Genomic DNA, 15,518 nt, shown 5'->3' on the forward strand with positions numbered 1-15,518 from the left:
GATGATGATAATAAGGACAATGGTGAATATTATGGTGGTAATTACCTATATTTATTAAGTGACTATGTGGGATCACGTATTACGATGAGCACTTTACATACATTTTCTTGCTTAATTCTCCTAATGCCCCACAAGGAGGTAGATAATTTCATCATTCCTTTTGTAGAGAGATAAAGCCATGACAACTCAGAGAGTGAAAGTAATTTGACTAACATCACACAGTTAATAAGTTTAAAACCCTACTCTGTCTGACCCCAGATCCCACTTACCCAACAACCCCCCTGCCATCTGCCTAAGCCAGACGCTATAGAAACCAAACATGACCCTTTATGGTATTGAGTTGGCAGCAGGAGAGGCGCTGAGGAAAGTGGGTGGGCTCAGCCTTACAGAAGGAGTTGACAGATTTGACACTGTAGGGGGGCAAGGAGACTAGAGAACAGTTTCTTCTCAGGGCTGATGGAGCAGAGGGGCAGCAGCACAGAGCTGGGGGTTGGACAGGCTGCCATATGGAAGAAAACCTTCAACTGTCACATTCCACAGGAGTTGATCTGCAAGCATGTTGGAGAAATGGCTGACTTCCCTGGACCACAGGTTCCCCAATAAGACCTGGTGTGACCTGGCCCTACCATCTCTCCCTCTGCTTCTGTCTCACTAGAAATGGTTATTTTAATGGAATTCCATCAATATATAATGGAACAGGCATTTTACAGGAGTTTGACAGCCTGAGTTTGAATTCTAGATACATCATGGCCACAGTAGGCAAGGTTTGAACTCAAATCTTCTTGTCAAGGACCACCCACAGTGCCCCCACACCTTCCTCTGTCTCTCTCACACCCGGCTGTCACAGGGCACACACTGTATTAAGAACACAGACCTCGGGTTCAATGGACCTGGAGGGGAAGCCCTGCTCTATCACTTTATAAACACTTGATCTGAAAGTCTCTTATACTTCCTGAACCTCATTTTCTTTATCTGAAAAATGGGGATAATGTTATGACCCTCACGGAGTATGGTGAAGGTCAAGACATGAAATTAGAGTCGGATGGGCACGGGATAGAAAAAAATGCATGTCCAGAAATGACAAATATATGGAGACAGAAAGTAGACAAGACATTACCTGGGGCTGAGGGTCAGGGCTGGAAAGAGAATGGGGGAGAGTGTGTGGCTAAGGAGAAATGGGAATGACCACTAACAGTTATGGAGTTTCTTTTTAATGTGATAAACATATTCTAAAAGGAATTGTGGTGATCATTGCACCATCCTGTGAACATACTAAGAACAATTACTTTAAATGCATGGCATGTGAGTTATAGCTAAAAAAATTTATTTTGAAAAATAAGAAGCAGAAGCATAGCTTTCCAATTTCAGCATAGTTCATGTTCACTTTATGAGCATATCAGTGTTATAGAAATGTGCATTCATCCTATTAAATATGTATACAATAGGAATACACATCTCAACATATGTGTATGGAAATACAAACAGTATGTGAATACATAGAGATGGGTAGATTCAGTCTGTCAAGTAGGAATTCTCCACTTGTGCAGAATGCTTCTAACTCTTCAAATGATGGTGGCATTTGGCAACATATTTGGCTCTTCCCTGATGACTCTATAAGTGTGAGGAGCAGGAATTATTTCTTGCAATGGACAGATGAGGAAACTGAGGGCTGGAGAGTTGCCAAAGAGCACAAAGCTAGCTCAGAGTAGTATCTGGATATAAATTAGGGCTTTTTATTTTTGCTTTTTTGGGTTCATCCGTAAACCCTGAGCCACCTCCTTCCCCACTCTCTTCCAGAAGTCCTCCAATGGTGGCTACCTGAATCCTGCAAGCACCTTCCAAATTGACCTACAAAAGACTGCTATTGCTACTTTGAGCTCATGCATCCTGTCCTAAAACGAACAGAAAGGACTACAAAATAAAAGCATATCTCCCTCTTTTTCACAGGCTTCCTTGGTCGCTATAATTACCCCCTAGTCACAAGCACTCTGAAAGAGAGGTCAGTTCCATGTAACAGCAGGCTAATTATGTGGCTGAATTTCTAAAAAATTATTATCTTATAAATTGTGTTATTCCTCTGAACGGGGAAGAAACACACCATATACTTGACTATGTTTCAAACTGAATTAATTAGTAATTTGAAGCCTAATTATCAACTAATCTATTGGAACATGCAAGTCTTTTGTATTTGGACAGTATACGCCATTTGCATCCTATTAGCTGGCAGTTGTAAGAGTTGAGAACTCATTAGGTCAGAAGAAGAAAAATGCAGATCAGAAGTATGTAGCAAACCCAAGGGGCTGACTCAAGGATGCCGTAACTGAGGGGTCACCAGGCAACAGATGGAGGCTGGCGATCTAATTACCTGGGGTCTTTCAGGAGCTGTGAGGCCACTGATGTGTAATTTCTATCTCACCCAAAAGAGATAATTATGCATGCCCCTGTCATTGTTCTGTGTGTTCCCAAGCAGCATGATGTCTACAAGGTCTCACTGAGAGATATCCTGAGGTTTTGGGAAAAGCAGTGGCTGTGGCTGCTAATCTTGGTGCTAGATGCAGCTCTATTGTTGACTGGCTATGTGACACTATGGTACTGTAAGTTATGGCCCCTTGCTGGCTCTGTTTTCCTACAAGCAAACTAGATTTAGATGGAGTTGATTTCCAAAGTCTCTTCTACATATCTGGGATTTGAGGGCTGTCAAGGGTTTTCCTTACTCTCAAGTCAAAAATTTCATTTTTGTAATTGTTCTTTTGGGTGTGAAAATCTTGGTTCCCCAAAAGACTTTATGCAGTCACCACTTATTTAAAATGCAAATATCTGTGAGAAAGGTAATATATCTAGCCATTAACATCTGGGTCTAAATGAACCTACCTCAATAAACCCTTCTTACTTCCAGTCTTGAGCCTGAAATACTGGAACTGCCAAGGCAAGGAGGTTTTGAAGGATAAAGAAGGGTAAAGCAAGAACTAATCAAAGGCTAAAGACCCAACCAGAAAGAAGGGCACATTTTAAGATTGGGAAGGATGTCTGGGCTCCATTTTTTAGATCTATGCACTGGATCTGTGCCTTAACTAACAACCTTTACTCCAAAAATAAGTACAAAATATCAATCTTTTGATCAATGGATAATTATTGCTTAGAGTAATAATAAGGTTAAATAATACAAAATGATACAAAATAACATACATGTTCAGTTAAGCTGAATTACAATCGAAAATTTACTATAGATAAAAAGTTAACAATCACAATATAATGGAAACATGGGAAATTATGAAGATGGGCCAGTGTGACAAACTTTGTAGACAAACGCTACCATTAAGGGAAACCCAATACAAGGCAAAGTTTGTTATTGATTAATATTCAAGGCTGGGGCTTTAGCTTAGTGGTAGAGTGTTTGCCTAGCAAGTATGAGGCCCTAGGTTCGATCCTCAGTACCCCATAAAAATAAATAAATAAAATAAAGGTATTATTATTATAATATATACTATAACAAAAGTAATATTAAAAAATTCAATGGGAACTGCAGCCACTTTGGAAATTAATGTTAGAGTTCCTCAAAATGTTAAATGTAACTGGATATGGTGGTGCATGCTTGAAGTTTCAGCAACTTGGGAGGTCAAGGAAGGAGGATTGCAAGTTTGAGATCAGCTAGGACAAGGTAGCGAGACGCTGTCTCACTAAAAATTTTTTTTTTTAAATTACCAATGCTGGAGATGTAGCTCAGTGGTAGAGTATCTGTGGGTTCAAGTCCCAGTACCACAAAAAAAAAAAAAAAAAAAAAAACAGAACAAAGCCAAAATTAAATATAGAGTTCAGCACATAACCCAGACATTCCACTCCTTGGTAAAGTTTCAAGAGAAAAGCTTGTGCAATCATGTTCAAAGCAGCATTATTTACAATCAACCCAAATGTAAACCACCCAAGTGTCCATCAATTGTTAATGGGTGAGCAAAAATGGTATATCTATGTAATGGAATATTGTTTAACAATAAAATGCAGAGAGAGAGAATGCAAATCAGTGGTGTTTACATAGGGCTGGGGAGTTTGGAAGTGATGAACAGTGACTGCTTATGGATATGGGTTGTTGGGGTGGTGAAAGGTTTTAAGATAAGATCGGAGTGATAGTTTCATAACTGTGAATATATGGAAAACCATTACATGGCACAGTGTAAATGAGTGAGTTGTTTGGCATGTGAATTACAACTTAATAAAACCTTTGAAAATAAGACTACGTGAGAAACAAAATTATATTTGACTTTGAGAAAAAAAGAGCTGCAGGAATCAAACTTCTTGATAAAAACTGGTAGATTTGTCAGTCACAGCACAGGGAGAACGGACTTGACAAAGGAAACTCATAATGGCACATGGTGACTGCTAGCTAAGACAGTGTGTACAGAAAATGATCTGGTAAACCAAGTGTTTGTGACATGGAGAATAATTACACTCAATAAAAAGAACTGCGGCACATCAAAATGAAAACAATTTTTTTAAAAGACAGGCTTATCTATGCCATATAGAAAAATGGATAAATACGAAATGGACATAATATCATTCATGCTGGAAGATGGTTTGGGGTTAAAGATTTGTCAGTATTAGCATCGTTATGATTTAAATGTGTTGTGCTTATGAAAAGTAAAGCTGTCTTTGAGTTCACAACAGAGGGTCCAAAGCACGGAGACAGCTCATATCCATTCAAAGATGTGATGATTTTGTCCTTATTATTGAGGGGCAGAGCCCATGAAAGAGGGACTTGTGAGGACAATAACTGTCTCTCAAGGACAGTCAGAAGTTCAGACAGTATGCTGTGGTTTAGAAGCAGGATCCAGAGGAAAAAGGTAAATTTGGCAATGCCAAGGCTTAGTATTGAACTCTGAGCTGCCCCTTCCACCCAGACAGTTTACACCAGGCAGGGGCCACAGAAGCCAACTAGGAACCCAAGTGCAAAAAGGCCTGAGCTCATGGCTTGCCAGGCTCTACTCACCAGATTTGCCAGGATGTAGTGGTAGCCAATGCCGTTCTTCTCTAGCTTTATTATCTACAAAACACAATAGGAAGGGCCTCATCAGACATACTAATTGTTAAAGCTACAATAGCAGTAATAACAGCACTAGTAACAGACATTGAGTATTTACAATGTGCTCTTCCAAGTACACAAACTGTGATATGCCAACCATCCAACAATGGTGACATTGTTAGTATTCTTATTTTGCAGATGAGGAATAACCATAGACAGGTTGATTAAGCTCCTTAAAGTCGTTCAGCTATTAAGAGGCAAATGTAGGATTTGAAATCATTTGTTTTTCTGATTCCAGGTACAGAATGGCATTACTGGAACCGTAGGGAGCTCACTGTACTCCTTCCATAAAGCCTTCCATGCACATGGAGATTGTCCATCCCGTAGGTGGGGATCTTATGTTGCATGGAATCCCCCGTCACTGTCATGAGAGTGTTTGCTGCATGGATGGTCACATGGGTGGGTAGATAATTCTGTGTTCTTAACCTTCAGCATTTTGCATTGACCATATGCAGATGCCCTTCTCTCTTTCCCTGAATTTTGCGTTTTCCTCCCTAAGCCAGTTGGGTACTCAGACATTAATAGGACACTCACCTTGGAAGCTACAAAGGATCATCTGGTCCTAACCCTTACTGGACAGATGAAAAGAGGAGTGATCTGCACAGACCCCATTATAGTCTGATAGCAATGTCAGGACAGGTGCTGGACTTGTGAACCTTTCTGTATGATCCCTGACTACTGCTAATCATTAAGAGCCAGGATCCCCTAACACTTTACTGATCCCCTAACACCGGCTGTCCCTCATCACTGCAGGCAAGAAAAATATTTATGGAAAGAACTACCCAGATATCTACTTGGGTAGCCAGTCACACCACCCAACAAGGACAAGCTGACTGCAGGCTTTGGCTCTGGCCCTCGCTGGCCTGGAAATTAACTTGATCTATTTCTTTCTTTTTTCTTTAATCATCATATTGGGGTTAGCCTATCCTGCTCAGTGCCTTTCCCCCTGCATGGTTGCAGGGAGACATAAAACATATGAGAAGCACTCAGGCTGCTTCTCTGACTGAATAAATTTTCAAGGTTATTAAAGTCTATATTCAGACATCTACTTAATTGGATGTATGTGCACAGTGGCTCACTTTTTTTTTTTTTTTTTATGTGGGGGATAATTAAATGCAAGCACACACAATGAATGCTCTCAAACAGTGGTGAGGTTGTGAAATTGCAGACCACAGAGCTCAAAGACTATTGGGATGATAGTTTTATTAATCATTCTTCATTACTTTTTTATCTGCTTGTCAAATGCTTTGCTGCCCCTTCGACAATGAAATACCGTTATCAAAAACCTATTCAACTTTTAATAAACCCAGAATAACAAATAAATGATGTTTCAGAAACCACCACATTCATACAGTGAAGGAGTATAGTTCTTGCAAGATGAAAGTTCAGATGGATGCATAGGAAAAAAACAAAGAATTGATGACTTTTGACCATTAAAAATTAGTGATTTTTGTGTAGTCCTACCTCATACTGACATTCGGGTCCATTTTTTCACTACCTATCTGTTGACCTGCTTTCCCTCCTTCACTAACTTCATTTAACAAATATTAATTAATTGCTTACTATGCGTGAAGCACCCTGCTGGCAACACCATGGGTGCTGGGGGAAACTAGCGTACAGCCTCCCCTGCAAGAGGCTATGCCCAACTGGGAGGGGATCCCTCATAAACAGGCAAGCAGATAAATGCACAAACGGTTACAAACAGAGAAATGTGTTATAAATGAGATGTGCAATTCCACCTCACCTCAATGACCTCGTTGACTCAGATTTCATTTCCACGATATCACCTGCTTTCACCATCTTTGCATCGGAATGGCCTTGCCTCCTCTCTTTGATTATCTATCTTTTATGGCGAAGCTTTCATCTCAACTCCTCTGTAAAGTCTTCTATGACTAATTAATCTGTTCAATGAATGTTTATTGAACATAGACTAGATGCCAAGCGTTATACAATGTGTTATGTTATGCACTTAAGAACAAATAAAGCAAGGTCCCCATGACCTCATTGAGCCGAGTTGCCGTTTTAGTAGGGAGCCAGATGGTAAATATATAAATAGACAAATGAATGCGATTTCAGCAGGTGAGAGGCACCATGAAGACAATAAAACAGGGCGATGTGATGAATAGCCCCCAAGTGGTTCTCTTCTACTGTCTCCTCTTATTCCTTCTATACTTAATGACTGCATTATATAATTCGGTGTTTTATTTATTGATAAGGCATAACATTCTAACAATGCTATTTCTTGTTCATAAACCTTCACTGACTTCCCACTGTTTATACAACAAAACTCTATCTCTTTAGAACGGTTCCCAAGGATATTCACTCCTGTGCTGTGCTACCTGCAGTCATCTCTAGTCAGTCATCTCCCAGCATCCTTCACTCAGCCTGCTAACCGTGCTGTGAACCTGGGTCTTCACCTGCCCTCTGGGCCTCCCAACTCAGCCTTTCCTTCACCTACAGGCTCTTATTTGGCCTATGGCCACCTGGAGAAATTCAGACACAGTTCACACTTGAGATTTTTCTTAGAGTCTTCATCAATTTCTTTTTCTTTCAATTCACTCAAAACACAGTTATTGAATACTTAAGGAAGCCCTGTTCAAGGAACTATGGATACAGAAGAAAAGAAAATTAAAAAAAAAATCCCTGTCTTCATAGAGCTTACATTCTAGCTGGGGGGCTGGAGAGAGAAGTCCACAATTAATTTCCTATTTGAAATTTAAAATCACTACCTCCTTTTGGGCAGGCAGAACATTTTATATTAGACCGAGAAGACTGAATGTGAGATCATCTTGGATGGTGCCAACAGTGTCAGCTTGCAAATCAGAGATGGAAGTTGTAGACTGAGCACTATCACTAAGAACTCGTCTGAGCCCAAGGCAAATCATTCAATTTGAACATCGTCACCTCACTTGAAAAATGTGAGCATAAGCAATCAATCAAGTGATCTGTAAGATCCTTTCAAATTTTCGGTGTTACTTTTCAGAAGTGAAGAATGAAATGATTAGAAAAGAGTATCAATAAACTACAATCTAAATCACGCTTACAAACAATTCACTACCTTATAAACAACAAATGTGCCCTTTGACAGAGGAGGTAGCTATAGATGTAGAGGCAGAAGAATTGTATTTTTTGATAGGTTGGGCCCCCCAGAGCCAAACGCAGCTGGATTTGACTTCCTGCTTTTCTTATACGTCAGCAGTGAGACCTCAGGCAAGTATAATCCCTCTTTTCTTCATCTATAAAAATATGTCATTTTTTAGGGGCTGTTTCATAGAGTTGGTGTGATTGGGAATGTGATTGTGCCTGGAAAGGATATGAGATGGTGTGTGGTGTACTGTCAGCCCTCAAGACACAGCAGCATAAAGGAAAAGTCCTCCCTCTGTTAAGGACACCACTTGTTATTCATTGCATTCTCCGTCTCCTATCTCATTTCATTTTTTATATCAGTTTTGTGGAGCAGGGTCCTTCATTTCTGTTTTGCAGATAGATTGGTTCATTTTCAAAGATGGAAGTGACTCAAGAAGCCAGCACTCATTGACCCTCTGCCTAGTGAAAATAAGCAAATGTTGACATGTATCACTTCCTAGTGGGGCTCTTTTCTAAGTACTTCACATGAACTGATCTGATGCTGTTATTCCTCACATGTATTCTAAAAGAGGTTGTTATCAGTATTCCCAACTTACAGTGTGGGAACCCGAGAGGTAGAAAGATCAACAACCTAGCCCAAGGTCACAAAGCTAGTTAGCACTGGAGCTGGGTTTTGAACCCCATCTGGTCTGTTTCCAGAGTTTTTGTTTCTAATCATCATCATGTATGGCTTCACTTAAATACTAGATTCAAATCCCCGATTCGAGCCCAGAGGACTTGTATCTCAATAGAAATATTTTTTGCTGATTTCTCTTTTCAAGAGCCAAAGTCAAATCCACACTTGATAAAGTAGAACACACAGAGTTAATGCCTTCAAGAATTCATGACTTTCAGACTCTCTCCGTGTTCTGTTGCTGAGGCTTCTGCTGAGTTGGTGCTGAGATTCCCTGTGGGAGGCCCCTGGGGTCTTGAGGGCCATTCAGGAGCCTTGTCATATTGTCAAGTATCTAAAGTTACCATCTTCTATTATATGGCTCTTTTCAAAAATGATTGCAAATCTTCTTCCTTGCTAACTCCTCAGGATTCACAAATGTAGTTTGGAAAGACAAGCCGTCTCCACAAAGGCCTACTAAGTCCGTGGCAGGCATGTGCTTTAAGTTCTGAGACCAGAGGAATTACAGTTTGGAATTACAGTTTGCTGTCTAAAAACCACTGAGGTCACAGTGCCTATTCATAGAATACACAGTTGATTTCTCAGAGGCAAGACCACGTGCAAGGAAACAGGAGAGAGGAGGCTGCTGCTTCCTTAGACTCTTAAAAACAGGTCAGTGGGCCAAAGCGATGAGATACCAAATGCCGGATCAGTGAGAGACACAGCCTGGGGCTGAATGCAGGAAGCTGGCTCTTCAGCCCGTGCTCCTGATGTGATATGGCACTTGGTGAGCTGTAAATGCAGTGAAGTTTATTTTTTAACAGTAAAGGGAAACACTGAAGGTAGATTTTTGGTCCATCCATCTGAGAATCATTTGAAGCTCCGTATCAAGGTTCTCATTGTTTATGCTACTTCAAGGAATTTCAGAACTGAATTTTATGAATTTTACAGAATGTGAAATGGAAGGCATCTAATCTCATCTCTAAGAACTCTCCTTTAGCCCTCTTTGTAACACCCACGGCAAAAGTGCGTCATCTGGCTGTCCCTGGATCATTTCCAGTCCCTGCCCCGGTCCCCGCTCTCTCCACTACCTGGCCCAGGATGGCATTGAGGCGCTCGGATTCACAGTCCACCACCACCAGACGCTCCTTTTTCTTCTCCAGATCCTGAAAGAGCATCCGGTATCCTTCCTCTGTGGTTGTCAAAATGTTGACTGCTGTCACCTGCCAGTTCTTCTCTGCGGCTGTGTCCAGGACTTTCTGCAGGACGGACAAACCTGGAGGTGGGACAGGTAGCACAGAGAAGTGGCTGTCAGCATCGGAAGGTACCACCCCACTTCCACCAGGCACTCTCCTTTCTCTACCCTCAACCCCACGGCTCTGCCAAGCCCAGCTCCAGCTTTCTTTCACTGTGCAAGGCTAGACTTCATGAGCACAGGCACGGGTCGCTTGTGTTTCTGTTCCCAGGACACGCTAAACAGTAGAGACAATCTGAGGTTCAAATCCGACATATCAGGTACATGATCTTGTACAGGTTCATTTGCCTCAGCAAACTTTAGTTTCTTCAAAGGTAAAATGAATCTTTATATCTTGAAGGGTTTTATGCATGTTAGCTGTTATTATTTTGGGGCATTCAGTAAATGTTTACTAAATGAACCAACCTGGCATCTAAAGAGACACCTAAGAACTGTTGATCAAACTTGTGGATGTTTGATATGCCCTCAATCTATCACTAACACTTTGTCACCCGGTAGGTGGTCAATAAATGTACACTGAATTTAACTACTCTCTTCTGATTCAGTTAAATGAGAGGAAGAAGCCTGTTCCTCAATACCGTTGAATTCCATCTTTGAGACTGAGATGGTGTATTAGTTTCTAATTGCTGCTGTAACAAAATTACCACAAGTTTTGTGGCTTAACACAACACAGATTTATCATCTTATACTTCTGGATGTCAGATGCTGGAGATGGGTATCCCTGTGCTAAAATGAGGGTGTTGGCTTTCTGAAGATTCTAGGGCAAAAAACTGTTTTCTTGCCTTTCCAGCTTCTAGAAGCTGCCTGCATCCCTTGGCTTCATCTCTGAAGCCAGCAATGGTGACCAGGTCTTTCTCCCATCACTCTGACACTGACTCTCCTGTCTCTTACTTTCACAGTTAAGGAACTTTGTGATTACACTGTGTCCATGCAAGAACCCAGGAAAAGCTCCTTATAAAAAGGTCAGTTAATTTCATCTATAAACTTAATTCTCCTTTGCCACACAACAAAAACACACATTCAGGTTCAGGGATGAGGAAATGGATCTCTTTTCAAGAAGGTAATTATTCTGCCTATCCCATTTGCTCTTGCACTATGAACCTTTTGTATGAATCTCATATCCAACTCCCAGTAACACTGCTAATCCCTTCTGTACTGACCAATATGGTGCCTGACCTCAAAATCATCTATAGATTGATTCTGTTATGCCTTCAGTGCATGTTGTTGAGTGTGTTTGAGCCTCATGTGTCCTGAAAATCTACTATGTGTTTGGCATTATTCTACTAGCTTTCTGTACTCCAAATCACTGAATTTTGTGAAGTAGGCACTATTCTAATATCTATTTTACAGATGTGGAAGTTGAGGCTCAGAGAGAACTAGTCATTTATCTAAGGTCACACAGCAAAAGTGTGGGGTCCTCTGTTGATTCTCAAGATGCTCCCCTATAAACAAAGTTCATTTTTTTGTCAGCTTCGCCCCATTTCAGGTCTCAGCTGTATTATGCTGCAAAACTGTCCTGAAAGAGACCATCCCCAAGTGATTCCCATGATGACTACTGTCTAAGAAGTGAGATCATCAAAACGGGAAGAAAAAAGGGAAATTAAAAAAAAAATGATGCTTTTGGTCTCTTTCTCTGCTGGCTCCTTCTCTTCTGAATAACAGCTGCCTAACTGCCTGCAAAACCATTTGCACAAGTTACTGTCCTCCTCAAAAGCCTCCCAAGACTCCCCATAGGCAAGCAGGTCAGGGCCCTGGGCCTTGCCTCTGCTTCCAAGCCTGGCATCCCTATGTGCCTGTTTAGACCAATGACGACTCTGCTCTCATGGACCAGCTAGTGTGCAGGGGCGGGCAGCACCCAGGCCAGAGCAAAGAGTTCCCACTCAGAAGCCCAGGGACTAGAGAAAGTGGGGTTTGAGCATGCTGTAAAAGAGGAGAGGGATTTACGTAGGTAGATGTGAGAAGGAAGTGCATTCCAGACAGGAAGTAGCATGAGCAAAGGCACAAAAAGGAAAATGTACAGGAGACACTGATTTGGAAAGTGTGATGTAAAATTCAAAGGAGGCGGAATTACAAAGCTCTGAAAGGGATGATGATGATGATGATGATGATGATGATAGAAGGTAAAATATATGGAGATTTTTGAGAATTTATTAGGCTATAGGCACCAAACAAGCGCTTCCTAGTCATCATCTCATTTACACGTTTATGAAGCAGAGACTTTTTGCCTTTATTATAGAGATGAGGCAATGAGACAGAGAATTTTATCCACATTATGTAGTCTTAAAACTAAGGCACAGAGGGGGAGAGAACCCAGGAGTCTGGTGAGCAACAGAGGGACTGGTGTGTTAAGAGGATTACTCTCCTAAAAGGTGTGTTTCTACACTGTGGGTTAGAGATTAGCTACTGATACACCCGTCCACAGAAGGAAAGCATTTTGGATCATGTTCATGTGTTTTTCAAAGGGACAGTGTGGCATTATTCTTCCTCTAGCCGATCGTTTTCTCTCCATCGCTTAACAGCCTCCTTCCCTAATCCTTGGCTTACCCCGGTCGGCATCATAAATGTAGACAAATTTCTGCCACTTGTAATGGTCAATGATGCTGATGAGGGCATCCTGCAGTTCAGGGCGCAGCTGGAGGACAAACTGATTGGATGTGTCGACAGGAAAGCTCGGCGTAATGAAGCACACGTGGAGGGCCCCGCAAAAGGAGGTTAACATATTGACAGTCCTTCGTTCATAGAACCCAAAGATGGCGTAGACTCCTTTGGAGAACTGGGAACAGACTAGAAGAGAAAGAGAGAAGGATTAATGGATGGATAGGAGATGCTGTAAACCAGTTGTCAGAGAGCTGAAAAACAAATCCATCCAACCCATCACCTGTCTACCATCTATTATCTAGCCATCCACCCATCCATCAAAGCAATCCATTCACCCATGCCTGTAATATACCAATCTATTCACCTGTCCATCTCTCCCTCCTGTTCACCCATTCATCTGTCTAATCTCCCTGCCATCTGTCTAAATCCAGTGCCTATTATGTGCTGGATGCTATCATGGTTACTAACTATAGTAATCATGTATACGAAGTGTTTTACTATGTTATCTCACTTTGTCTCTATAATGGCCCTGTTAATACAAGAAAGGGATGATTGGGTCATTTTTTTTTTTTAAACAGAGAAACCAAGGATCAGAAAGCTAATGGATACATTCAAGTAGCACATCTAGTGCAAATCTGAGTCGGGCGGATCTCTTAACTCTTCATCCAGCGATCTTTACATTTTCATTGATCGTCACTACCAGGCAAAATATTTAAAGAAAAAGGCTATAGGAAGAAGGATGTCTCCTGGCTGTTGCTGTTGATACATGTTTAAGGAGACAAGTGTTGATTTTCCCAGCCTGGCCTGTGGCTCTCCGTGTACACTTCTCTGTTGATCTCATTTGGTGTTTGTACTCCTGTTGGCTGATTTTCAGGCCCCCCAGTGTCTCAGACATAGAAATAGCTTAGCTGTGTGAACATCCCCCCAGGATCCACTTTGTAGGATCCCAGCGCGGTTACCAGTCCTGGTTTGTGGTTGATGACATTGCTGGTTAGAATATAATGCTAATAAGACCAAGGGCCCGGGATTAAACTCTCAGTCAGTTCCTAAACCCAATCTTACTATCTGATATGGGATAGAGTTCACAGTCTTTACCCCTATAAGGGGACCAACCCAAAAGTTATCCCTAGTACCTGAAAATTACCCTCTCAATGTGAATAGTGAGGAACATCAGCTTCTTCACTACCATAAGAGTATTCTGCACTCCTTTCACATATATTGGGCTTTTAACCCTCATTATAACCTTATAACTTGGATATTATCAGGTATTGTTTTTTCTTTTAAGATAAAAAGTTAATGCTCTTAGATCCTTTGTTTCCTACCACATCACCTGCTCATGACACGATATGACCTTTAACATGGGGTCTCCAAGACGTGTCCCACGAAACATTAGTTCCACAAGATGAGAATCTCTGAACAAGAAAAGTCTTGTTTGGTCAAATAAATTGGGAAATATTGTGTGCCCTGTCCCTGTCTTGGAGTTTCATATGCACACTAGCTACATAAAGGATTGTGAGGTGTCCTGTTCAACTTTAATCTAGAGTTTACCAAATTGATTTGCCTGTAGGATCTCTTTTTGGCTCATACTTTTAACGTGGATTTGAAGATCCTTTGGGTCATGTTGCAATAAAGAATGCAGTTAGCCTTGGGGCCAAATGGTCTTTTCTGAGTTCTCAGTAAGTCCCTACAGATAGTGGACTTGAAAGATCAGTGTTTCTTAAGAGATGCCAACTCAGCCACCTGAGTCATCTGTCCAACTCCTACTGAAAACGAGCACGCCATTTACAGGAAACCAGCAGCCATCAGTACCATCTGCTTGCATACTTCCAGTTTCTGGGGGACTCACTACCTCTTCAGGTGCCTGGCCACTGACAGACTGCTCTCTGAAGCCACAACCTCACAGCATACTTGCTTTTAATCCAATCTGTAGCTCTCCTGATATGTGAAGTTGTATTCATGGCCTCAAGCTTTATGAAACTTGATATTTAGCAATGAAATCCATTCTCCACCTAGAAGCATTAATTAAAACTAAATAAAATACATTGTTTCACTTCCTTATGCAAAACCTCAAGGAGTTTTGAGATTTCTCATTGCACAAGGGGGAAAAAAACAATCTTCATATATCTGACCATGATATGCAGCTTGAATAACTTATCCCACTGAACTTTCCTACATTACACATCCTTCTTCTGTTGCCTGCTCTGTCCACATGGCCGCCACTTTCTTCTTCTGGGGGGGTCTGAGTTCGTTCTGCCAAGACACTGTGCATGCTGTTCCCTTCCTGCCTGCAATGCTGTTCCCCAACTTCCTTGCAGAGACCACAACTTTGTAGCAGTTGTACTTCAGCTCTTGACTCACTTCGTTGAATAGCCCTTCCTTCATCACCTCCTCAAAACAGTGAACTGACCTTCCTTCCCTCACCCCTCACTCCTATTGGTCTCCATCATATCACTTTGTCTTATTTCCCATACTTTAATCATTATTATCTAAAATATTTTTCTGGGTTTACATATATATCTCTCTATCATCTATCTATCTGTGGTGGCTTGGGCAAATGCAAATTCCCTGAAAATAAGGATCTTGCTTGTGCCCCAAGGCTGGTGTCGTGCACTGGGAAAATGGTATGTGCTTAATGAATGTTTGAAGAATAAATGAATGATGAATTCTTGATGAGAAGGTCACATGACCCCCAGTGACTGATGGAAAAGTTGGACTCACACAGAGGCGACTGTTGGGGCCTTTGGACTCACTTCTCCTGGTTTAGGTAGCTTTCTTCTAAGGTAGCTATGTATCCTCTACCCCTCACATTGATTTCTCCTTTACCCTAAAGAGGACACTGCTCGCAGTCCACA

General features: G+C 41.4%; 1 protein-coding gene across 4 annotated transcripts in view; it reads right to left on the reverse strand.

The window, feature by feature from the left end:
- Gria1 (glutamate ionotropic receptor AMPA type subunit 1) overlaps nucleotides 1–15,518 on the reverse strand; it is a 299,442-nt gene that overhangs the window by 131,950 nt on the left and 151,974 nt on the right. For 3 of the 4 annotated variants that reach the window (XM_076855742.1, XM_076855741.1, XM_076855740.1), the window contains exons 3-5: nucleotides 12,613–12,852; nucleotides 9,905–10,089; nucleotides 4,982–5,035 (exon numbers count right to left, since the gene is read on the reverse strand). In XM_076855742.1, coding sequence (XP_076711857.1) covers nucleotides 4,982–5,035; nucleotides 9,905–10,089; nucleotides 12,613–12,852 — 479 coding nt within the window. The remainder of the gene's footprint in view (nucleotides 1–4,981; nucleotides 5,036–9,904; nucleotides 10,090–12,612; nucleotides 12,853–15,518) is intronic. The other variant, XM_076855743.1, reaches the window with a different exon arrangement.

Source organism: Callospermophilus lateralis, chromosome 5, assembly GCF_048772815.1.
Source record: "Callospermophilus lateralis isolate mCalLat2 chromosome 5, mCalLat2.hap1, whole genome shotgun sequence".
NCBI classification, from domain to species: Eukaryota; Metazoa; Chordata; class Mammalia; order Rodentia; family Sciuridae; genus Callospermophilus; species Callospermophilus lateralis.